Raw genomic sequence first — 25,690 nt, 5'->3', positions numbered from 1 at the left:
CTAACATGAACATTATATTTGGATACCAAATGTTAGGATGCCATATCTTAAAAATAGCAACAGTGATCGATACTCGCACTCGCATCAGGCTGATATTACACAATAAACCTCAAGACTCAACCAGGTCTTCTCTGAAACGGACTCGTTAGGGGCAACCTCCACTGGAAATGTTAACATCTGTGGACCAGTAAGTGCTAGAAAATGGTTCAACCGATTAAGCCCACCAGAGCCACCAAACGTGTATTAGGATTTACGATTTTCTGATTATGTGGCAAAACGATCCAGAGCCATCCCAAAACACTTTGTGCACCTAGTCTGGGACTGGAAGACCATTGCTAATGGGAGACCTAGGGAAAACAGGGAAGAGTCAAAATAATAGAAGGACACCGGCTTGTCATCTTCTGTAGAGAGTCGGTATGCAGAAATTCTGTACCATAGGCAGAAATTGGCGGATTAGGCCCGGAATTCAGCTTTGCCAACCAAATCTTACAGGAAGAAATAAGAAATAAGTGTACAATTGACTTGGAAATAGCACAGAAAACTATACAGTTCTTAGAAGAAGAAATTGCTTTACTGGTTACTCTGAGAGTCTGGCTGGAATAACATCCCTCCTAACCAGGGGCAGAGCTTGGTCAACAAGATTGGGGGTGGGAAGGGTGGGGTGAGCTTCTAATTTTCCAACAATCACGGCATATCATGTTAAAACACATAAACTTAAGTAGTAGTGAAAAGGAAGGGGAATGCGGTTTGGTAGGGGTACTAAGTGAAAGAAACTCAATATTAAGTAAATAACCAACAATTTTGAGGACTTTCAAAACAAAGAGAGGGAGAGAGTGCATGCTTTTTTGTCTGTGTATGTAAAAAATCTTGTTGAAATCTGCCAGACATCTCCCTATACCCAACTGAGAGTACCCATACCCAACTATTTAACAGAAAATGCATTTATTAGGGGGGTGTAGGACCCCATCACCGCCCCCCCAAAGCTACGCCTCAGCTCGTAACCCTCCCCACCCACTAAACAGACAATAATCAAAAATTAACCATGGGAAGTCGATTCAGCTGTGAAAAGATGAGGACTCTAGGGGGGGAAATCATGAGCTAACTAAAGCTGCAGCAGAAAGCAGGTTTTGGCAGGAGCCAAAAGTTGCTTGAGAGAACAGAAGAGAAAATAATGGCAGCAGGAGAAACTGGAGCCCATAATACCAGAGTGAAATGGAGAACGGAATACACAATAAAAGAGTGGAACTTGTAATGAGTGTAACTAATTGTCAAGGACCACACTAATGATGTCAGTGGAGCTTGTATCAATGCTTCCCATTCTTCCTTGGAAGCGTTGGCCCCCAAATTGGAAGTGAGTAAGTTGATGTCTTGACTTTTGCACTCCATGCTTTGGTCCTAACCACCATTCACCAGGAAGCAAGTGACAACATAGGTGGACCATCTTTCTTCATGTCAGTGAACACCAGGGCCCAGATTTAAGAAGGCATACTGCCTCCTTGCGCCACATTAGCGTATTTCTTTTTACGGTAATGTGGCCCAACGATGCCAAAATCGCTGCGCCATAGTTACAAAATTGCACAATGCATATTTTGTAACCGCTTGTGAGAGTCCCATGCGTCATTTTCTGTGGCTACTTTTAACTTTAACGCCTGCACAGAGACAGAGAAGGCGTTAGAAGGGGGCACACCATTGCTTTCAAAGAGTCCTATGTACTGTGCAGGATTAGCACCAACATTTTGGTGCTAATCCTACACAGTACATCAATAGCGTCAAAAATGTTGATGCTATTGACCCTACCCTGTGCCATGGGGCACCGTATATTAAATATGGCACACACATGGTGGCGGTAGGGGGGTGGTAAGTGGTGCAAGAAAAGTTGTGCTGCATTGGATGCAGTGCGACTTTTCTTAAATCAGGCCCCAGGTGTTGAAGGACTTGTGGTAAATGCAAGGAACCCTTCACCAGACAGTGACTCCTGGGTTTGCAGTGTGTGGAAAACAGAGGTATGTATGGAAAACATTGACAGATGAAAGGGGCATTGAACTGTGAGGAGAGTCTGGTGCCGATGAAAGAACAGGCCAATGGAAAGGTATCTGCCACTAGGATTGGTCTATTGCCAGTGGTCCGCAGTAAAAACAAGCATTTGCAATGCAATGGGTCTCATGTTTGCTTGAGTAAGAGCTGTTAGCGTTTTAAACTCCTAACCGGACTTTTCTTGCCACATAAAATTAAAAGTAAAACAGTTTCACATACGCAAGCCTATGTCCGCCATGAACGCACAGAAGGAAACAGAAGTTTGCTCGTAGTGAAACGTATCAGCAAAAGTGCAATTATCCATGTAATCGGCAAAAGTGCAATTATCCATGTAACAGGGTAGATGTTGTGCAAATTGCTCGATTACTGCCCAGTGAGATCATGCTGCCTACGAAATAAAAATAAAAAGTAGTCCAGAAACCATACGGAAAACATCGAGCCTTGTATGTTTTCAGTAGTTGCCCAGTGCACTCAAGGAGGGCTAAACACTGGAAAAGGCATGACGTATGCATGCTTTCACTAACGAAATCAGGCAAATTTGAAAAGGCAAGCCCACAAACCAACCAAATTGATGGGCATGACATCTGCGTGGTTAAAAGCCCATAGAGTGATTACACCAGGGACAGAGCGCTTTGCACGCTCAACCTTAAAAATGGCTAATGCAAAGACAGAGGAGCACTGGTGCGAGTCGGGTTGGGGTGAATTTGGAGGTCACGAAGCATAGCGCAGATGTGAACTACTTCATTAAGTAGTTAATATCTGCAATGTGCCTTGAACTGATGCTAAGGCTGAGGAATAACCCTGTCAGCCAGTGGGTAAAGCCCTGTATGCATCTGTGTATGTGTGTGTTGTGTGAAGACATGAGGTTTCGTCAGACAGCTCAAGATGCCAGTATGTGCTATCTAAATAGTGATGGGTAGTCTGGTCAAATTGTGAAGACGTCATCCGACAAAGCAACATTCTAGAATACTTTTTGTTGGTTATTGTTGGTAATAAGAGTCTGAAAAACCCATTGAAAAGATTCGTTAGTGTTAGCTATAATTGTAATTAAAACATGTTTCCATTAATGGGAGAAAATCGTTTCCCATAAAAATACAATGTCTTAAAACTTTGCCATTTACTGCTTTAGGTAATCTCAGGTTTACCTACAGAGTTAGATTTCACTCAGGCAAAACCTTTGATGTCATAATTGGGAAACAAAATGGAAAACAGTCTTTGAAATGTTTATTAGTAAAGAAACATGTGAGGTAATATTATACATCCTCCACAGCCCTTTATCAAATCGGCGGCCTTTCCCTTAGTTACATACACAAAAACCCTGAACAATGGCTGCAGTAGGGAATAGGTGGCATGTTTAAAGTAATCAGAGAAATATATTTCCTACTAGATCATTCTTTGTTAAGAGTTTTTTGAGTTCCAAACAATCTAAAGAAGCAAATTTGGTTAAAATATTTCCTTTGATTCCAGCACTTACAATTTTAGATATTATGTTGTCATTTCCTTTTTTCTACAAATTAAGTTATATATGAGAGAGATGTGTTTGTCTATTGATTATATTCGAATTAAGTCATGTGGATGTAATTGATATCTCCTATTTCTTCTCCATCCATCTTCACAGCTTGCATCAGGAGTTCATTCGGGGCAAGGGCTGGCCATTGAAATCATCATCACATTCCAGCTGGTACTCTGTGTGATCGCCATCACAGACCGGAGGAGAGGGGACATCACAGGATCTGCACCCCTGGCAATTGGACTTTCAGTTACTCTGGGACACCTCATTGCAGTAAGTTGAACGTGACGTCCTAACGTCGATAGTGTTAGGGCCGTATTATGAACCCCTTTTGCATCCATGCGCAAAGACAGACCAGGATCGTGAATGCTTTCAACAAAACCGTGCTGTCTACAGTGCACACGCTATGTCAGTAACATCACAATGCATGAGGAGAAGGTAGCCGACCTTGGAATCATGCAACAACGACTACTGGTTAATTTTTCTGAGCTTTGCTGGTTGCATCTCAGCTCATAGAGAGTTAGTGTATACGCTGTGGTCCAAATTTATCAATGTGATGCAAAACCTAGATTTGGATTTATCATGCGACTCAGGGCCACCTAGAGTGGCCCTGCGTGGCTTGGTAAATCTGGTGTAACACAAGGCAGCTCAAGTCGCTGCCTTGTGATACACTGCATGGAGGGGGTGTTACATGGCTGGAGTGTGGGTATTCCTAAGCATTCACCCATGTACTCTGATGCATTCCCAGATGTGCCAACACTGGTAGACCTGGGAAATTGTCAGAATTGTATGCCTTCCCACCAGAGGCGCAAGAAGAAGAAATACCTTTATTTCTCCTCCTTGTTTCGTCTTCTAAGTGTGCTGCATTCTGCAGCACACTTAGAAAGAGGAAAATGTCTTTGAGGATTGTTTTTGTGCAGGAAGCTATCCCCTTCCTGGACAAAAACAATGCTGTCTACATTGCAGGTCCCCTTGCACCACGACGCAAGGGTGCCTGCGTTGGCGCTAGGCAGCACTCTGTGCCCCAGCACAGGGGGAGGACAGGAATGTGCCATATAATGTTACTTAGGGGTCTTGTTGCGTTGCGTTACCTGAAACCTTAATAAATAAGCCTCTGTATGAATAAAGTATTTACATTTATCTTGGAATTTCTTTGAGTTAGTGCGTGGCCTGCTGAGTGCATGGCTCCGAAACAACGAGCCTGGGCTGCCTGTCTTATCTCCGAACTTTTCCTGTATGTAAGTCATGGGCCAACCCAGAGGCATCCTACACCTATACTTGAAAGAGAACGAATGCATAAAAAGGATCTCGACTACGCAATGAATCGGCGCACCTGTTCACAGATTGACCCCTGGAGTCAGTCTTCATTGCATTATAAGTTGTCAATGTGCTTGAGTCAGTTGCACATTTGAAAGCAGGACAAGGTCAGAGCGATGAAAGACCAAAGCAGCAGCTGATAACGTAAGCATGCGCAAGAATAGACCCTGAGGTGCAGAAGGTAAAAAGGGTGCAGGGCATTCAGAAGCTAGTAACCCTCGCAAGTAAATGAAGAAAAATGACACCCTTCAATGCCAATCTAAATGTGAACAATGAAAAATATCAGGAGATTTTGTCAGCTCCAACACCTCCGTCTTTCATAACGGAGAAAGCTAGGATCGCTCGCAGTAATGAAAGTTGTCTTGTTACCACAATATTTGGTGGTCCATGCTGTTCAAACAAACAAGATACAACAGTGGGCAGACGGCAGATGGATTCAAAGCCAAAATGGAAAAGTGCCAGCTGACTTTGAGGTCTTGCTGTTTTTGGCATGATTAAAACATTATACTACTTCACCCAGCAGCGTTTTTACATGCAGACTTCCATTGGAAAAGGGACTGGTCGGTTAATTAAATTCAATTTTATATAAATATTTTGCTCATTTACACTTTAACACAGAACATTTAACTACCAAATTAACAAGCAATGACAAAGCCCACAGGTCTGCTCCTGGAAAGCCGGCAGTGTTTTTTTTTCTACAAACATAAGCACTAGCAAGTAAAATTTTAAAAAATAAAAAGTTAAAATGATGCTGTCTAAATATGGCTTGCATAGGTCTGGTAAAAGCAAGTGAAGGACAAATCGTAGCAAAATGTAATTCTTAACACATATGGCAGTCCACCAGCCATGGCACTAAAGTTCACCTCTTTTTGGTAGATGTACACATGTGCACAAGCAAAATGGCATCACCTACAGTGAAAAGAGACAATGGCTGAGGTATACTGACCCACCGGCTTTTGCCGATACTATGATTTTTTTGAATAGCTAGGAGGCTAGTGACATGGCAAAAGGTATCTCCATGCCAGATTTTGAGCACACCAGCACTCTTTTTGCATAAAAAAACAAAGGGGCATATTTAAGAGCCCCTAGTGTCATTCCAACGCCACATTAACACCATTTTTTTACGCTAATGTGGCTTTAGAAGGCCAAAAATGCTGCACCATATTTACAAAGTGGTGCAATGCATGCATTATGCCTGCGCCAAACATAATGTATGAAAAGTGGTCGTTCCCCCCGTTAGGGGTGCCAAAAAATGGCACATGGAAATCTAAGCACCATTTTTTGGCCACTTTTAATGCCTGCTCAGAGCCAGCATTAAAAGGAGGCTTCCGTTGGTTACAGTGGGCCTCTGGATGCTTTGCAGGATTAGCATCAGAAGTTTTGACGCTAATCTTGCAAAGTGCCGGACTAACATAAAAAATGTTGATGCTAGTCCCCTAACTACCGCCATGGTGCGCTGTATTTTAAATACGGCGCACACATGGTGGCATTAGGGGGCCACTAAGGGGCACAAGAAAAGAGGCGCTTCACTGTGGGTAGCCTCATTTTTCTTAAAAATGCCCCAAAGTATCTGTTATTGCTATCTTTTCAAGATTTAAGGCTGTATTTAATTAATCAAATGCCATTGCCACAGACGTAACCCTATAACGTTAATCAATGGCTTAAAATATTTTTTTTCCTTTTCCCAGAAGGGACGGATATAACAGCATTGAATGGGCTAATTTATGAAGTTAAAAAAATAGCAAGTGCAGTTAGACAATAGAATAATTACTCGAGCAGTGTCCACAGGAAGCAACCTAAACCTAAACGCTGTTAATGTAGACTGGGTCATAGAAATAGCTATCTATGGGGACATTATGCACCTATTATGTGTTCTTTAAAAAAAAAAAATATATATTAGCATTTCGTTAAAGTAATCACAGAAAGAAACCCGCGGGCGACCAAGGGACAGGACTGGTTCCTTCAACAGAGACAGAAGAATAACAGAATTAGCAACATTCGTCCAAAATTCCCTCCCCTGCAATCCAGTGACAACATCTCATGGACAGAGGTAGTATTATAACCTGCCAAAAGACAGCCCCATACTCGGATTGTTATCAAGATAGAGCATGAGAGGATGCCTCGTACAAGAAACAACAAGGAAGCAATCCAGGGCACCTCCGTTGAGAAGCAGCATAAGTGAAACCCTGTTCTTGAACAGAACCGCACCCGCAGACTGTAAAACGTCCCTGTTGTTGATCAACCCGACACAAGCCCAACATAGCAGCCACACTCCTGAAAAACACCTTTTTGTTTATTATTAGAAACATAAACTTGAAGTGTCCATAAGTTGTTTTTTGTATAGCGTAGTCAAGGGCACAGAAGTAGTGAAAGTTCATTTAGCCCAGCCGAAACCCAGCCTGTATTTTGGGAGATCAAATTGTGGTTTCCGCCCATTCAATAATCTCCATCAACGGCATCTGAACAAAAATCTTCATGGAAACGCCAGAGGGTGAAATGAGCTGGAAAACTGAGGAATATTCAAGATCGTCAAACACCATCCAGGCTTCCTTTTAAAAGCCCCATTAAAAAGCTCATTCATTATCTACCCAGAGCACCTTTACAAATTACCAACTAGGTGAAATACTTAAAATAAAAATTTAGCCCTTTAAATATCGCCATCCAGCCCTTCAATAAGTCAACAGGACTCTTTAAATTCCCACTCAGTCTCCTCCCCGAAACCACTAGCAAAGTCTCACTTTAGCTCCAGATAAAATGCCAGCAAACCCAATTTAAAAAACCCAAACCAACCTCCTTCAAGTCTCATTCATATTGAATATTTCTGCACATTATCCGTCGTATAATCGCACACAATCAAAATGTATGTTTTATTTCAATGGAACCAAAAAGCCTACAGGCATCCGAAAAACCGTGTTTTCCAGACAGAATTCTTCAACCTCAGCCTCCACTGCTGAATTTGAAATGTAATCATGCAATACCGTGGCGTAATGTTACCTGATGGAGAAAAGGCAAGTGCAGAATAGATTTCTCAGGCTGCGGAGTTCAAAGATACTCTGGAGTCTATCGGGGCTCGCTTTGACAAACCAGATTCCATGATGACTCTGAGATTCTGAAAATATTAATCTGTGTGGGGTTGGGGACTACAGCATGTGACCAGAAATTACATGATCCATTTGCCCATCATTGGTTAAATACTAATACTTTTGGGTTAAAAGATTTAGCTTACTGTTCTCCTTCCCATGGCCGAGCATTCTAACGTGCAGGCCAGATTTTCATAGATCACACATGAAGTGGGCTCCAGCTTCTTGTAGTCCTCCAGTTGGTAACTGCACAACACTGACAAAGCCACCATTCGCTACGCATTGAGTCTGTTCTTGAGACAAGGTTTATATTTTTTCAGTGTAAGGCAGAATGCTGATTAGTTGTTTGCAATTTAAGATTTGTTTTTCGCAATAGCCCCCTCTGATGGTTTGTTCTGAAAATTGATCTGTGTAAACAACCATTCTGTCACATCAACATCACGACCCAGACATGCGTCTCAGTAATTATTTAAGTTTATTTATCCGGAAGCTTGACTTTCACTTTTCCATGCTTATGAGGATATCCTTTACCTTTGTAAGACACAACAAAACAGCTTAATTGCCCAAGCATATCCTGCAGATAGTATAGTCTGCAAAAACATGTAGTTTAACATCAAGCTTTCAACAATGAGACCGCCATACTGAACCGACATGTTTAGGGCATGGAAACTGTATCTCCGAGCCTCAATTTCTACAATTGAGTTTTACTTATATTTGTATAAAAACTACATTTTAACAAAAGGACGCTTCAAGTAGCCCGTGCCTCAGTGACCCACGTTATGTTTTACCAAAAATGTATTACTTGTTAAGATTTATGCAAAATTATTGTAAATAATTAATAATAAAGCACCTGTATATGTGTCACAAGGAGCACACCCTAGGGTCCGAAAGTGCCGTATTTGAAATATTTTTCCTTTTTTCCAATAATGGAACATTAATAAAATGACACGTTTTGTATTAAACAATTTTTTTGTTTGTTTTTTGAGCCAGTTGAATGTTATTGTGTGTTTTACGGTTTACTTTGTCATATTTCGTGGTGGCGAACAGATATTTGCACATTTCACATGCTCACAATTCAACAAAATGCTAATGACAACAATTATTATTTACAGATTGATTACACGGGATGTGGAATGAATCCAGCTAGATCCTTCGGTTCTGCAGTTGTTACCAAAAACTTCAAAGACCACTGGGTAAGTGAAAATTGGACGTGCAACTTCAGTCGTTTAATACAAATGCAAAGTAAATATAAAAACGTGCTCCTTCTGTGCTAATCATTGCATATGTTCTAACAGTTTGCAGTTAATGGATGCATTACTAACGGTGAGATGTAAATGATTTGTTCAGAATTATACAAGAGGTCAATAAGATTTACAAAGCCTTGGGCAAGTGATTCTCAAACTCACTATTAACCAAGCCGGTCTTCTGCAATTCCTATATCGTGAGCATCTCAAAACATGCTAGAGGGAACCTAAGAAGTTATCCCAGATTTAAAACACAAAATATGACATGATCTATTATAGCATTTTCAAAAATTCCTGAAATCTGTGGACCCACATTTAGGATATTCATGGTTTGTCCATAAACGGCAGGTGATTTGCTAGTGAATGTCGCAATTTAAGGGGAAATTATCAACCTACACACAAGCCATGGACAATTGTCTCTGGGTGACCACAATAATTCTGTTTGCTTGCCAGCGCCAATCAGGATGAGTATAACAGTGGACTCTTTTCCGATTGATTGGAAGGGTGCTTAATCAGGTGGCTGAAAAATAGTCACCTGATTGACCACCGTTACAATCAGGCAGAACATGCCATTGTTTTAAGACCATTCTGATTGACTGGTAATAGCCAATCATAATTACTGCGCTTAGCTCCTTCATTGTAATACCGTACACAGGTGGTTTTCAGAGGTCACGTTCAAAATCCCCACTTTTACCTAATCTGCCTGCGTAGTGGATTTTGGCAGTTTTGCAAACCTGATGCCGCTCCAAAAGCAGACTAACAAAATGAAGCAGAGCTCACTTATTTTGATTTTCATGTTAACTTCTTATCCAACTACTAACCAACTGGAAATTCAGTTCATGATGTCACTATATAAAATAGTCAGGGGCAGATTTATGGAAAGTGGCACAGCACCGAGTGCAGCGCCACTTTCCCTGCGCCCCTACACCCCTCTACCACCATCATGTGTGCGCCGTATTTAAAATACGGCACACCATGGTGCAGGGTAGGGGGCAATAGCATAATTTCTCATGACACTATTGATGTACTCTGCAGGAGTAGCGCCAACATATTGGTGCTACACCTGCAGAGTACATAGGGCCCCATTCTAAAGAATGGAAGCCCCCTTTTAACGCCTGCTCTTGAGCAGGAGTTAAAAATGTTGTAAAAAATGGCTTATTATGCCATTTTTCCATCTCCCCTAACTGGGGCACGCCCTCTTTGCGTACATTATGCCTGGCGCAGGCATAATGTAGAGCAAAGAGTTACAGAGAGGTGGAATTCATGCATTGCGCCACCCTGTAAATACAGTGTGGGGATTTCTACCTCTTTGGGCCACATTAACATAACAAATAATTACAGTAAAGTGGCGCAAGGTGGCACTAGGGCATTATAAATATGCCCCTCAGTGCATTGACAATACGCAAATGACAGGAGGCTTGATGAAAGTGCCTCCTAAGAAGGCCAAAAAGCTGTAAAGATTTGTAAAATGTGGTAAATACACATCACCACAAAAGATAAAATGCCTCCAGGATAGGAAGCAACCATTTCCTCCAATGGGAATTGACATCTTATTTCATGATTGAAGTGTTGGCAGACATAAAAGAAATGCCTGTTTTTCTATTGCAGATCTTTTGGGTTGGTCCCATGATTGGAGGAGCCGCTGCTGCTTTTGTGTATGACTTTATTCTGTCGCCACGAACCAGTGACTTTAGAGACCGCATGAAGGTGTGGACAAATGGACAAGTCCAAGAATACGACCTGGATGGGGACGACACAAACGCCAGGGTTGAGATGAAACCAAAATAAGAAAACAATAAGAAATGTTCCTGATGGAGATTTTATCAGTATTGTGGACTCCTTTGTAAACACAAACAGTATTTCCAAAAGATGTTTTGAGTCACGTATTTTCCTTTTTCATAGCCTTTGACATTTTTATACAAAGCGTCTTTTTTAGCGCTCTTGTGCGACGCTTTGGTATCTTAATCATGAAAACATGATCATTTTAGAAGATGAAGGTAAATTGTACAGGGAAAAAAACCAATACGTTCTTCGCCACGTTCTTCTTCATTTTGTATAAATTGGACATTGACCAAACATAATGCTAACCCTAGTCTTACACCCTCAATCCTTATACTTGAAAACCAAACATTGTCATAGATATGATTGAGTCACATGATGAAATGTGCTCCACTGAAGAGGACCGAGATTTTAGAAATCAGGTGAGATTTTGAAAGCATTGAGATGTAATGAATTACAGGTGGGTCTAATGTATGTATTCTAGTTTGTAAGTATGGCTCTTTAAGAACTGCATAATTCGGAAGTCATGTGAACCCCAGGTATTTTCTTAAAACATTTTTCGGCAAAATACTTCACTATCGATACATAAAACAGTGCAATAAATACAACTAAGGGAAGCACACAACCTCTGCATTACCTGGCTCCCTAGATTTATAAATTATAAGTAAAACGATGCTGACCTTTAAGATTTGAGTTTAAGAGGAATGTTTATTTTCTTGCAAGTTGTTAGCCGGCAACGAGGGTCGAGAGTAATGGAACGTATGACTCCAATCACAGAAAGAGATAACCTATTTCCTGTCTCTGTACTGCTTTTGTTGTTGGCCCAATGGCATCTTTGAGTATTTTACACAAACACACCTCTAAATTGTTGGCAATAGGGAAATTAAGGTCAATTTAACGCAAAACTAACACCATTATAATGTTCACCAGTCATAATAGCAGCTTTATGAATTCTAGCAAAGTACGAAAAAAGCAATTTAATCAGTAGATAGGTTACTTTTCTTGGTTCCTCTTGGAGTGTGTGCATAAGAGAAATGTGTCAAAGTCTGCAGGACACGTTAGTTAAATACAAGACGTAAGAAACAGGAAACGTGTAAAAATACAGTAAGTTAGCACTAAAACTCAGGAAGATTGAAACTGAAAACCTTCCTGATTTTTTTAGTCTGGTTATTCATGAACTCGTATTACCATCTCTCTACAGTTGGTGGCTGGTGTGCACGAGCTAATGTGTAGATTTACTAGTCAAAATAAATTCCTGCGCACATTCCAACTAAATGGTGCTTTTTAAATGGCATACTTCCACCTCACAAGTGCCACCACCACGTATCTGTTCATTTTGTCCATAGTGCCACTGTTTTGCATTAAGTATCTACTTAACAGTCGGTCTAACCACCATAGTAATCAGCAGATCTAACTTGTGATTACATGGAACATTTTTGGTAATCCTCTCTATGTGTCTTTCTGTTTATCAATCACTTCATCTCCTTTTCAACCAGTCACTGTATATCTTCCTGGCTGTTTTTAAGCCTGCCGATATAGGGTTATCTTCTTTACTTCTTGTTTTCCTTTTTTACTCTGGTATTCCAAGGCAGTCTCCCATCAGAGTACTAACTATGGCCGACCATCAGCACCTTGTTTGTGCTGAAGGTTGCAGGTGATGGCCACGGCACAAACGTTTGGGGACTTATTTTTCATACTCAAAAAGGGACCCAGAGAAAGGAAGAGAAAGGCAGAAATTAGAAAAAATAGGAGGCAGATAAATGAAAACAGTGACAAATTGAGAAAGTGAAGATGTAAAAGCCCCTCCTAGAGACATATAAATAGGCAGGAAGTGCAGGGTGGAGGACGAAAGAGGAATCAGATGGAATCAAGACTAGGCAGCCTTCGTATTAGTTATTAAGAAAAACTTTGGGTCCACACAAATGGAATCAAGACTAGACAGCTTTCTTGTGTGGTTATTAGGAAAATCTTTGGGTCCACACTTCCTTTTTTTACAAGCACAACTGATCATGTATACCTCCTGAGATCAGAAGAGATTAGGCACATTCAGGGTGTTTAGGCTGTATGGCTATAATAGCTACACCACTGGACCACTCTGATTGATCAATGTCAACATATCATCTTTTCCTGAAAACCACATTCAATCTGTTCAATAATACATGTAGCCCACACTTTATTTACCTCAGAAACTTTCTTAGGTCCATTCATATACACTTTATCCCGAGAAAATGGCACTAAAGTTTATGGGGCAGATACAGGTGCGTAACACAGGTTCTCACATCCCCAGCGATGTGAGGGAGCTACCAGGCTTGCCCATACTGGGGGGGAGGGCGGGGTAGGGGCTCAGCCCCTACTGATGTGAGTGTGGGGGCCCCTTCACCAAATCTTACAGTGGGGCCCTGTCATGTTTGTTACATCACTAGGCAGATCATGTCACTGTATCATTTTAAATATGTTATCAGCAATTGAAAGTGCATTAGGAGCAATTAGGAGACATGCCCTTTGGATGATTTATATGAAATTAATTTTTCCAGCATCATGCAGCTCCTTTGGTTTAGATTTTAAAATCATTAAGTCATTGCTGGCATTGCATAGCATGTTTATTTTGCTTATGAGATATTCCAATATTTTATATACCATGTATGTAAATAAAACGTGATTTGTATTAGCTTACAAATACAAATAAACCAATTACACTAACAAATGTTGTTCTGTTTACTATATTCAAACTTCATGCAGGATATGTGCAATTTGATCAACACATATATTATTATACAAGTAATATTAAGTTAACAATTTTAGCTAAATACGTAAAAGTTTGTTTGAGGTTGACATTTTGGAGGAGCACTAATTGTAAAGTTCTATAGATGTGAGAAATATGACACTATCTGATAATGCTGTGTATGGTCTACGATAAATTCACAGGGAGAAAATCCCCTAATAGTCTGTTTTCCACCAATATTGCATAATTCTTTCTTCAGCCTTAGACCATCCTTTATCTTTACACTCATACACGCACATCCACATACGCAACACACACACATACACACACACACAAATCCGCCTTACCACATGACAAGGCGATTCAAGGAGATTCATAAAAGGTTATTTGTATTTAAGAATCTGACCAGTAGCAAAATAGCCGCACCATCCAATTCCAATGCACATATAACACACACAGCATTACAGATGATGATATGGCACATGATAGGGAACTATATTTCCCGCATATTGTGCACAAAATCATGCCCCATCATAGCTGTGAGGTTCGTTCAAAGGTAAATGTTTGCAAAATTGATGGAGTATGAGCCCCAAGGTTCAACTAGTTAAAAAGTTAACACTAGTTCACTCCACCTTCTCTACTAAGCTTCGGTGTTGTTGGCCCAACCACAGTATGCATATATTTCAAATGGGGGAACAACATCATCTTCAATATAAGCCAGTACTTAAAAAAAAAAAAAAAATCTGTTCTTTTCACTATTTAATCATACTTGATAGGAATAAAATGTATTGATTAATGCACAAACCAATACAATCCATTATATGCAAAGCAAATCCATAAGGTAATGAGTTCTTAATCCCTGATTTGATAGTGCACAGAATTGCTCAGTGCATCCAAACGTTAAATATCCCTATGAGGTTGGCAACGTATATCAAAAAGCGAATCTTTAAATAAAAACAGTTTGTAAAATTTTTCTTTTTGCAACATACACCATTTCAGATTTTGAAAGGATTGACAGGAAGCCTTCCTGAGGATCAAAATATAATTTTTTATGTCAAAAAATGATTCACCAGAAACCACAAGTTTAGCAAGGGCTGATGACCTCCAAGAACTAAACACAAAAGTAGATTGGAAAATATTTATTTAATTATCTTTCCCAGGATAACAAACTAAAGCGTAATAGTAGGTCACCCAATCTTCATTGAACCCCAGGGCCATCAGTCCACTAGCAATAAACGTGTGGTTATCAAATTGCTCCAAGTTAGAAAGGGGGAGCAATGTATACTTTGCTGACAGACAAGCCCTTGCTGTTCATGTTTCGTAATTTTTTTCATATCTATGTAAAGATAATATATGTGTGCCCATAATTTACTCAGTTCCTTTCAATTTGCGGTTGAGAGGGGTGTGACTCAAACAATTTTGTGTTTCTTGGTAAGACATCCAGTTCATCAGCAAAGCAGGAGTTGGGGTCACATGGTAGACTTTACTTGATGCTCACAAGAAGTCAGGCTCAGATTAACCATTCCAAGGAGTAACCAAAACTGAAATTAAAGAAAAAACACAATACCAGTTTAAAATCGTAAAGAAATAAAAAAAATGATGTTTACAAGGTTAGTGTATTCAGAATAATGTATTGCCCTGAGTAACAAAAAACAAACAAAACAAAAAAAAGAATTATGAGCACAGGATTTACAAATGCTCCCCTAGGAAAGAGGATGCACAAAACGATTGGCAAAATTCAGGTTTGAGCTGTGAAGATTGTTCAGTGCCATCTGACCCCTGCACCAAAGCTAATTACAGCTGAATTGCAGCCCCCTGTAGTGCACTGTGTTGTTGAGTAAATCTTCAGTGAAACACTTTAACTTAGTGTGATTTCTTTGCCCCAACTAATGCACACATTCTGCTGCTAGTGATAGTGAACTCCTCCAGGGCAGGAACGTCAAAGACAAAATTACTCGGAAGATCCGCTGCAGTCCCCAGGAGCCAATCAACTTTAATTGCCCTGAGTTAACATAAAATGCTGATTATATGTGTTACCACATATTTTCTGCATAGCAATATAGGAAAGCGTATTTATGACTGTGAAACGTTGAGGAATGGGATACTCCAATCGTCTAATGAGTTCAGCAAGGCAAAGGCTTATAGTAAAACCACAATGGTCAGTTCAATAGTGCTTCAATGAGAGGTTTGTACCAGGAAATCCCCACATGTCTCGCCTAATAGCAAAGATCTGTAAGTAGGAACATGACTGGCGCTTGGATACAACAAAGCCACATGTTGGCCCAAAATATTTAGGGCCATATTTATACTTTTTGACGCAAAACTGCGCTAACGCAGTTTTGCGCCAAAAAAATTAGCGCCGGCTAACGCCATTCTGAAGCGCCATGCGGGCGCCGTATTTATTGAATGGCGTTAGCCGGCGTTAGCCGGTATTAGCCGACCGGCGCTGCCTGGTGTGCGTGAAAAAAAAACACGTACACCAGGCAGCGCCGGCGTAGGGAAAAATGGCGTTTGGGCGTCCAAAAATGGGGCAAGTCAGGCTGAGGCAAAAAAATCGTCTTAACCCGATTTGCGCCATTTTTGTGGGGCGCCCAGACGCCATTAACATGACTCCTGTCTTAGCAAAGACAGGAGTCATGCCCCCTTGCCCAATGGCCATGCCCAGGGGACTTCTGTCCCCTGGGCATGGTCATTGGGCATAGTGGCATGTAGGGGGGCACAAATCAGGCCCCCCTATGCCACAAAAAAAAAAAAAATATATACTTACCACAACTTACCTTTTCTTCCCTGGGATGGGTCCCTCCATCCTTGGGTGTCCTCCTGGGGTGGGCAAGGGTGGCAGGGGGTGTCCCTGGGGGCTTGGGAGGGCACCTCTGGGCTCATTCTGAGCCCACAGGTCCCTTAACGCCTGCCCTGACCCAGGCGCTAAAATCTGGCGCAAATGCGGGTTTTTTAGTCCCGCCCACTCCCGGGCGTCATTTTTGCCCGGGAGTATAAATACGACGCATATGCATCGCAGTCATTTTTTAAGAGGGGAACGCCTACCTTGCATCTCATTAACGCAAGGAAGGTGTTCACGCAAAAAAATGACGCTAACTCCATGAACTTTGGCGCTAGACGCGTCTAACGCCAAAGTATAAATATGGAGTTAGTTTTGCGTCGAATTTGCGTCTAAAAAAATGACGCAAATTCGGCGCAAACGGAGTATAAATATGCCCCTTAATCCAAAAACGCCTGAAGAATCTATGAGTCCCTCCTATGCAACTCAATCTAAGGTGACTTTGGGAGTCCCCAGGAGGATAATTTACCTTATAATCAAAAGGAGAGTTTTCCAGGGAAATTCAGCATTCTTTACTATTTCCCAGCGCTAGTATTTTTAATTATAGCCTATTATTTACAAACCAGTTAAAACAGAACAAGCTATTATCTTGTATGTAACAACCAGGCCTCAGAATAGCACTGAAATGAAGAATGCAACACTTGCCGGATATAATTATATATAATATATATACAAATATGAAATAAACCCGGCAAACTCTAGAATCTTAAGTATGGAAAGAAAGAGTGGGGCTAACCACACAAAGGAAAAGAGAAACCCCGTTTAGTTATTTTCAAGCTGTGCTTTTTGAAGGGGACCTTTCCTTGTATTTGAGTAACTTCTATAATAATGATTTTGAAAAAATTCCTAATTCAAGGTTCCTCAGTTTGTTTCAATACGTCGGTTTCCCTCTGGGTAAAGCAACTGAGAAGAACTCCAGGTGCAAATGTATCTAGCTATGGATTATAACGCAAGGCTCCTTTTCTAAGTCAGTCCCATTGGCGTGGCTCTGGCTACATTATCCAGGGTGAAATTTAAAGCTTATGCCAGGATTGACCAATTACTGTCATCCGTAGATAATCTTAGAGTGGTATGGAAATTCCTGAAATTGGCCCAATTCCTGGTTAAAGTAATTAACGAGAATCAGGGGTTGATTTGAGTTGCCTGGCAGATATGGGAGATAATGGAGATATAATTAGTTATTTTGTGGATCTTTGTTCAACCTTAAAAAATCCCTTTTGGAGCCTTCCAGAGTGACTCACACTGCTCTCAGAAGTTTTAACCATGAATGCTCAGTAACTACTGAATAACTCCGCAGGGCCCTTGCTGCTATCCCCAGGGACCCCCCTACAGTAGCTCCTCTCTAGAAGCAGTACAAATCAGCTTCTTCTAAGAGATAGAAGGAGGTTGTCTCACAGCAATGGGACACACTGGTTTATGCAGCTTCCAAAAAAGACGTGTCGTTCTGGAATGCTGTCACTGTTATGAAAACTTCTAACCACACTGTTACTCCAATTGGTTGTCATATCACCAGTGAGGCATGGGAGGCACACTTTTCCGAAATATATTTTGACTCCACAACAACAACAACACAGTTTAAGATGAAGGACAGTAACTCTCCTTAGATATACAGGTCACCCTATGCGAAGTTGTTGCTGAAGTCCACAGAGTGCTCTTGGAAAGGCTCCTAGGCCAGACGGCATCTCTATTGATTTGATTAAAAATAACATTGAACTTTGGGCCCGCTGCTGACTAATGTTTTTAACACTCTTAAACATTCATGGTACTGAGCCACGCCCACTATTGTCCCAATCTTTAAGAAAAGGAACTGATCACTGCCAAGTTGCTTTTGTTCCATTTCACTGATTAATACTGCTGTTAAAATCCTGAGAGGAGTGTTATTTAACGGGATTAAGGAGTGAGCAGTGGATAGAGCTATTATAAATCCTTGTCAGCAAGGTTTTAGAAATCACATAGGGATGACTGACAAATGTCTGAATTTAAACTTAATTATAGGTGATTATAGGCACAAAACAGCAAAGAAAAAACATTGGTATCTCGTATTCATGGACTTTCCCCAGCATTTGACTGTGTCAATCGCTCTGCGCCGTGGCAACTTCTTCTTTCAATGGGAAAGGATGTGGCACTTGAACACCTTTTAGCATCTCTACATCAGAATATGAAGGCCAGGACACGATTTGGCCCAAATGGAGAAGTCTCTAATGAAATCGAGATTGATTGTGGGGTGCTGCAGGGTTGTGTGCTTGCTCTTCTACTGTACATTATCAAGCTCAGTCCTCATTTATCCTCTTGTTCCACTAGTATCCCAAAGGTAAATAGTGCTATACGCCGACAACGTAGTGTTGATGGCTCATACCCCCAAAGCTGTGCATCAGCTGGTACACTCATTTGAACAATTTATGGCCACCCTCGACCTACAGACTAATTTTTCCAAATCATATTTCATGGTGTGCGGCCCTTAGTGTAAACAGCTTTCAAGTCTCACAATTGACAAAAAGTGTTTAGAAGACACTGGCACTTTTTCTTACATAGGGGGTACTTATGTTGCATTGGGCTCATGGGTACCAAACATCACTCACTGAAAGATGAGGTCATCGAGAGCAGTTGGCCTACTCCTCAGTCTCCCACAATCACCTGGGGAGAAGACACTTTCTCCACTTTTACAGATATGTACGACTCAATATGTCCCTGTGGCAACTTATGAGGCTGAGATCTTGGGCATCGCAGATTGTGCAGCTATACAGGTAGAGGGAAATCACTTTAGTAGAAAAGCTCTGTCAATCCCTTTATCCTCCTCCCATTTTATCTCTCATGCTGAGCTGGGTTTAAATTATTTGAGTGATCGCATTGGAACATGCCCACTGCTGCTGTTGTTATCTATCCTTGAATATGCGTTGAGTGGCAATTTAAATAAAAGCATATGCAAAGGCCTGCTCTAACAGGCTAACTTTGTAAATGCTAAAGCCCACTGTTGCAGCTTATCTGCATTTGAGACCTGATAGTTCCACAACTAATCACTTATTTACTGTGTTTCCCGTTGGTCTTCCAAAGGAGTCCTGAATCCAGTTTGTTACCCTGTTACGACAGGCCTGGTTATCTATGATGCATTTTACCTTTTTTTGTGTTTTTCTAAAATATTCTCTAATTGTTTTTAATTTCTTTTACGAAGTCTTGGAATTTTAGGCAGTGGGCTCAAGCTTTTTATTTCCTGCAACAGCTGTCTGATGACGAGATCCACTTTTAAGTAAGCTCTTTTTTGTGAGCCGTTGTGTGGTCACGCAGCACTATGCACTTTGAATAATGTTTTATCATTGTACCCTGATTTGTTTGCACACGTATGAGTTTTTAATACTGCATTGTACACTTATATGAGATTTGTGTATGTAAATTGAAACCCACTGAAATGATCATGCAGGTATTTCATATTTAATTGTTGCTTTTGTGTACCTTTATGGCTGCTTCTGCATCCGAATAAAGTTATTCTGATACTGAATTACACAGTATGCCATTCTGAAAATGTCAACCAAATACCTGCAACTTAAATTCAGCAGCTCTGCCGTTATGTTAATTTTTCCAAATTGCCTGGGAGCGGGGGCAGCTCCACCGCTATAATGCCCCCCCTCCTGCAGCAGCAGCAGATGAAAAACCTTTATATAAAACAATAATAAACAATGTTTATTATCGTTTTATAATAAAAGGGGTGTGGCCATTGGGCTGTGACGAGCACGAAGCACTCCCCCTCAATGCGCATGTTTGTTTGGCTGGCCATCTCGGGATGGCCAAACACACTTGCGCACTAGGCTCTCTCCAACCGGTCACTGTATTGCCGGGTTGGAGACAGCAGGCAGAGACTCTCACTCCGCCTTGGAGCGCCGTAGCTGGGAGCTTCATACAATCTTAATGCTACTTTCATGCTGCCAGCAGCACAAATGCAGCGTTATGATTGGACGCAGGGCAGAATGGGAGCCTGTGCCTGCAGTGGAGGGCCGGGGTGGATCGGAGCGGTGAAAAATGTAACTTTTTTTTATTAACATATATTTATTTGTCCTGTCCCGCCACACACCGCACTGCCCGTCTCTTTACCTCCCGCGAGCCTCCACTGCCTGGGAGCATGGTTGTTTGTGAAGTTATAGAATCTGAAAATTATACTTTTAGTGAGAAAAGTAGTCCCCTAGAAATCCCACTCACATTTACGACTTGATTTTAATTGCTCACCAATGCTACATATTACCCGTTTTCACTACCTTTTACTGTTTCCTTAAAATTTTGAAATCTAATCCATTATTTCTCGAAAACAACAAAACCATATACAGTAACAGAATTTACTCCATTTCCATGATAAACACCATCGAGTCGAGTAAGTAAACTCTGTTTCAAAGTAAACACTCTGTTTTACAATTTAGTTGGAGTTTCTGAAACGCCCGATCTGTCTTTTTTTGGTTATTTCAAATTAGTAGAAGAGAAGCAGGGCGTTAGGGCCTCTTTTAAGTTAGGGAGGAGTCTCATATTCCACCCACCGACAAAGTGAAGCAGCGTTTGTCATATTACGATATCTCTGCCTCCGAGTCGGATGTTTTACTGCTTTAAATACATCAGTTGTGGGGCAGATGGGCTTACGACAGAGATGAATGCCAAGCGCCCCAACATAAAGAAACAGCTCACTTGCCATTCATTTTTGTCCAGTAAAAAGAAATCCCCAGAGGTTTCATTGTGCAGTAAAAAAAAATGTTCACGATGAACAAACTTTTGCCTCTCTGCATCAGGGACTATGCAGGGTGGTACCTAGCAGGAATAATCAGTGATAGGCTAAGTAGAGTAGGGCTATCGTCACTGCAACCAGGTGGTGCTGTGGTGCTGCCATGTGAAAGGTTTCCAGTGGCTGAGCCATTCAAGGCGTCGTTGAAAACTGGTCGCTTCTTGCCTTTAAGGCCCTCAATAATAGAGGCCCTTTTCGACCAAGCCCATCAGCAATTCAAAGATATTCAAAGCTACTATCGTGTTTCCACTGGAAATTTCTGCTGCTAGAATCAACGGAGATCTCTAGGTAAACTGTGGTGTAGAATGAAGATTCACTGAGGAAATAAGATCCGGAATTAAAGGTTCTCAAGTTATTTCTCAGGATATTTTCAGGTTTCATTCCAAACTCCCAGTTATTTCTACAGCCCTCCAGCTGACAGGACCCTAGTGTTGTTGACATCAGGGATGCAAAATGAATTTTCTTATACCTGTGGACATTGGAATGAAGCCCTGAATGCGGAGGGAAAACAGATTCATTGGCGGGAGCCATGTTGATTTACAGTGAGGTGCCTGCTCTGCTAATTATTAAATGAGTGTTTTAGAATCCAATTAATGAAGGGAGATTTTTGGTTTACATGTTCTTCAGTCACGGATGGTATAGGTTTAGTGAAATGCACTGCGGAACAGTTCAGTTAGCATGCTTTTTCTGAAATTACTACAGCTTGCTTCTGCTCTGAGACTTCGGTTTAAAGGGTTCCAGGTCTAGGATCCCAGATTCGCTAGGATATGGCACCATTTATTCCCTATCTCAATGCTCGTTGAAAGATAAGGTTTGGTGTTGCTGATTGCAGTTTTTTTGGCCCAGCAGTGTGCATCGTCTACATCTTCTCCACACAGATGTCCTGGAAACTCTGCCCTATAGGCCTTGACTCGATGTATTTAGTGATAGTATTGACATGTTTTCCAGGCTCCTTCTATGTGATTTTGTCACCACGGGACGGAAACATTCTGATCACATGGTTCTGGATTATTTAAACTTTGTTGATGAGATTTTTGAGAGAAGAGTGGAGTGAGCTGCAGATCGATACCCGTAATTAGTCTTAACATACTGATTTGCTGTCTCAGCACCATGGGACTCACAAGCCTTGATTCAGTTTGCTACATGTCCATCCTCACAGATCCAGACTTAGGTTGTTGCCAGATTTTTTATATTTGCTGAGTGATGTTTTAAATGTACAGTTTTGCATGGCTTTGCCCTCTCCCATCCTGTTTAACGTTTATGATCAACCACTGGGGGACTTGGTGCACTTCTTCAGCATTAAAAGCATATCCTACTGAATCAGCGCTGAGCTACTGCTCAATTCTGATCAACGACCTGCAAATTTTACTCACAAACGTTATGAATGTTTATATGCTGTTCAGATTTTGATGATGAACAAGTACTTGAAGTACTTGAAGTTCAAAAGACAAAACACTGAGGTCTTGATTATTGGTTTTCCTGGTGCTGGTCAGATTATCATGGGCCTCTACTTGTTCCAGACAACAAAGCCAAACATCGTTTGACCAGGAACTCTCCTGGGGCTGTAGATTTTCTTTAACTAAGACTGAATCAAAGGATTCTTTCTTTCCTGCCACTTGCGATGCATGCTTCAGGGGTAGGTGCTTGCACTCTCATGCACCTGGGCTACTGATATACCATGTAGTCTTGACATCCCAAAATTTCTGTCAATAAACTACAGCAGCTTCAGGATTTGGTAGTAAGGCTGGTCTCTGGGCTTGGCAACTATGACAATGTGTCTTCTGCCTACTGCATGCATCACTTATTGTCTGTAAAGTAGCACAATCAACCAATCTATAAAATGGGTCCTGACGGCATCTGATTTGTCAGTTCCTTTCCCCTTTGGAAAGTCTTTAAGATCAAACTTTCTCTTCCATCTTTAGCAGACCTTAAAAAGGAACAGTGTGGGGGGCAAACTTTCAGATCCTTGGATCCTCAGTTCTGAAATGCTTTACTCATTGAACAGTGCCATAATTCTTGGGTTCACACAGTTCAAAAGTGGTGAAAAGATCTCCTCTTTTATAAACCTCTGTGCTTGTTTAATGCATTTTAGGACTCCTTGCATAGAGATGCCTTCAGGTGAACGCATGCTATTCTTGTAAAAAAGTACATGCAAAAGGAGTCCAAAAAATTGCCTAGCTGCTAAATGCCAGCTCTTCACTCGCTCCAAACTGGGCAACATCAAAGGATTTAACTCCATCACAGTCACAACATGTACTTCTATAAATGGATGGAACAAGACCTACAAAACATGCAGGCAATCTCTGAACCACTGCTGTTGCAGCTGCCCACAGTGACATGCTTGCTCCTCTGCAACCAAGTGCATCATTAGCAGTTTCATGAAGGCAAAGTCCCTAGCAATCGTAAGCACGCCTACATTATGCACTGCTGAAAACACCCACCTTAGACCCCATAGAGCGTTAACAACTACTGTTCTGTCATTGTTGTCACATGGAATTCACAAATACTAAAAACAATAGTCACCAATAAACTTTGAGAAAATTGTGAATCACAGAGCACTCACGAGTCACAACAACTTGGTTTTAGATGCAAGCACTGCTCAATCTTGAGAAACTGCTCATGCAAATATGGGGGATAATCTCCTTGAAACTGTGGATGGAAATTTGCTTATCAGGCTAGTACTATTAAGTGACTTACTTGCATTCAGTACAGTAAACCACAGCATCCTGCTTCACTGAATCCAGCCTATGACCAGTATCTGCAAAACAAGTATCAGATGGTTGAAATTCTTTCCTGAGAAATTCACGCAAACCATGACAATGGGAGAATTTTTAGTCACATGTTCCATCTCTTGATCTCTTTTTAACATCTATGCAATTTCTCTAATGAATCAGATCTCCCAAAACCTTGAATTTCACTGTCATAGGATAACATACAAACATATCTCTAATATACCTTATACTGAGTGGGTGTCCCAGACAATTTCAATTCTTAAGCTAAGGTCTCAAAAGCAATGAGGTATGAATGGAGGGATAGTAGCCTATAATAGAACAGCTTCAAAACACAAAAAACCTGGTACTGCGCCCAGCAAATCCCTTCAAAACATTGGCGCACTATGTAAAAATGGGTGGCTGGTTGATAGGGGGTGAGCCCTTCTCAAGCAACAGCCACATTCCTTCTCAGGGTGAACCACAAAACGTCACTGAAATAACCTGGGCCTAACCCTCTGGTAACTTGGCAAAAAAGCATTCCGGCCTCATTTAGAGGCAACGTGTAAATTAATAGTAAATTGTAATAAATTATCTGATATCAAAATGACAAAAATCCAATCAGTGGATCTGCAGTTCTGAATTTTTATAGTTTAAAGTGAAAAAATACCACCTAAAAGATCAAAGTGCCAACCGCAGACATCTGGTTGTGCAAGACCAGGGCAAAGACAAAAGTTATAACCAACTGCGATGGAGCACAGTTCAGATACAAACAACAAAGTTGATTGGTCCTGGTGTCTGCTTACCTTTGGACCTGCAACAATTTTTTAAAGAAAAATGATTGAGAAGGTAAACGTCAGCGGGGCAAGGCAGCTGGCAATGTCTGAGGAGGCAGTAGTATTGGGGAGCCACTGGATGAAGTTGCGGCAAAGATTTCTACATTTGGAATTAGTCTCTATTATTGAAGTAGAAACTCTTGAGTGGATGATGCTGCACGCTATGGCCTATAAGGGCTTCACATGGCTGGATATCCTTCTGCCAGGACTATTGAGCAAGATTTGCTGCTATGGAGTAGGACGTCGAAGGAATTATCAGCTTGGATGGATCAGTGAGAAATTAGGTTCTGGTCTCCTTGCCGTTCTCAGAGCACTTTGGGCAGAAAATCTCCTAAGTTCCAAGCTTTGGATTTGGGCTATCTGAGCACCTTTAGAGGGCCACCACTTGAATGGTCAGTACTCACTCATGCTGGGTCCAGGTGTGGGTTCAATATTTTCTGGCCCTGAGGCTCTGTTCAGAAAGCCAGCTGTCTAGCTTTTGGAGCCACTCTGGAAGTTCTGAGTTAAAGCAGAAAAGTAGGTCTCAAGCAGCAGGGCAGTCCTCTAAGGGCACAAGGCAGGCTTCAAGCATCAGATCCGTTCTCTTGGTGCAGCAGGGTAGTCCTCTGAAGTACACACCAAGCTACAAGCAGCAGGGCTGTCATCTGAGATACCTTCCACAGGTCAAGAAGTGATCTGAAGTGTGGGCCTAAGGGTCCTAATTGCATACCTGGTGCCAGCTTTGAAGTGGAAAAGCCTTCTGGAGTTTCCCCCCCATAAGTGTCTGAAATGTATTGCCTCTGTGTCCTGGTCCCAGGCTGACTGAAAGCACAAAAGGCTAGTGTGAAGTTATTTGTGTGTGCTGAGGCAGTGTCGTTGAAGTTTC

At 41.3% G+C, this 25,690-nt stretch overlaps 1 protein-coding gene across 1 annotated transcript in view; it reads left to right on the top strand.

Moving 5' to 3' along the window:
- AQP1 (aquaporin 1 (Colton blood group)) overlaps positions 1 to 11,657 on the top strand; it is a 40,100-nt gene extending 28,443 nt beyond the window's left edge. The window contains exons 2-4 of the mRNA XM_069211039.1: positions 3,653 to 3,817; positions 9,054 to 9,134; positions 10,794 to 11,657. Coding sequence (XP_069067140.1) covers positions 3,653 to 3,817; positions 9,054 to 9,134; positions 10,794 to 10,973 — 426 coding nt within the window. The 3' untranslated portion in view covers positions 10,974 to 11,657. The remainder of the gene's footprint in view (positions 1 to 3,652; positions 3,818 to 9,053; positions 9,135 to 10,793) is intronic.
- Positions 11,658 to 25,690: the final 14,033 nt, after the last annotated feature.

The sequence above is a fragment of the Pleurodeles waltl genome, chromosome 10, assembly GCF_031143425.1.
Source record: "Pleurodeles waltl isolate 20211129_DDA chromosome 10, aPleWal1.hap1.20221129, whole genome shotgun sequence".
Lineage (NCBI taxonomy): Eukaryota > Metazoa > Chordata > Amphibia > Caudata > Salamandridae > Pleurodeles > Pleurodeles waltl.
This window is presented reverse-complemented; position numbering and strand designations above follow the sequence as displayed.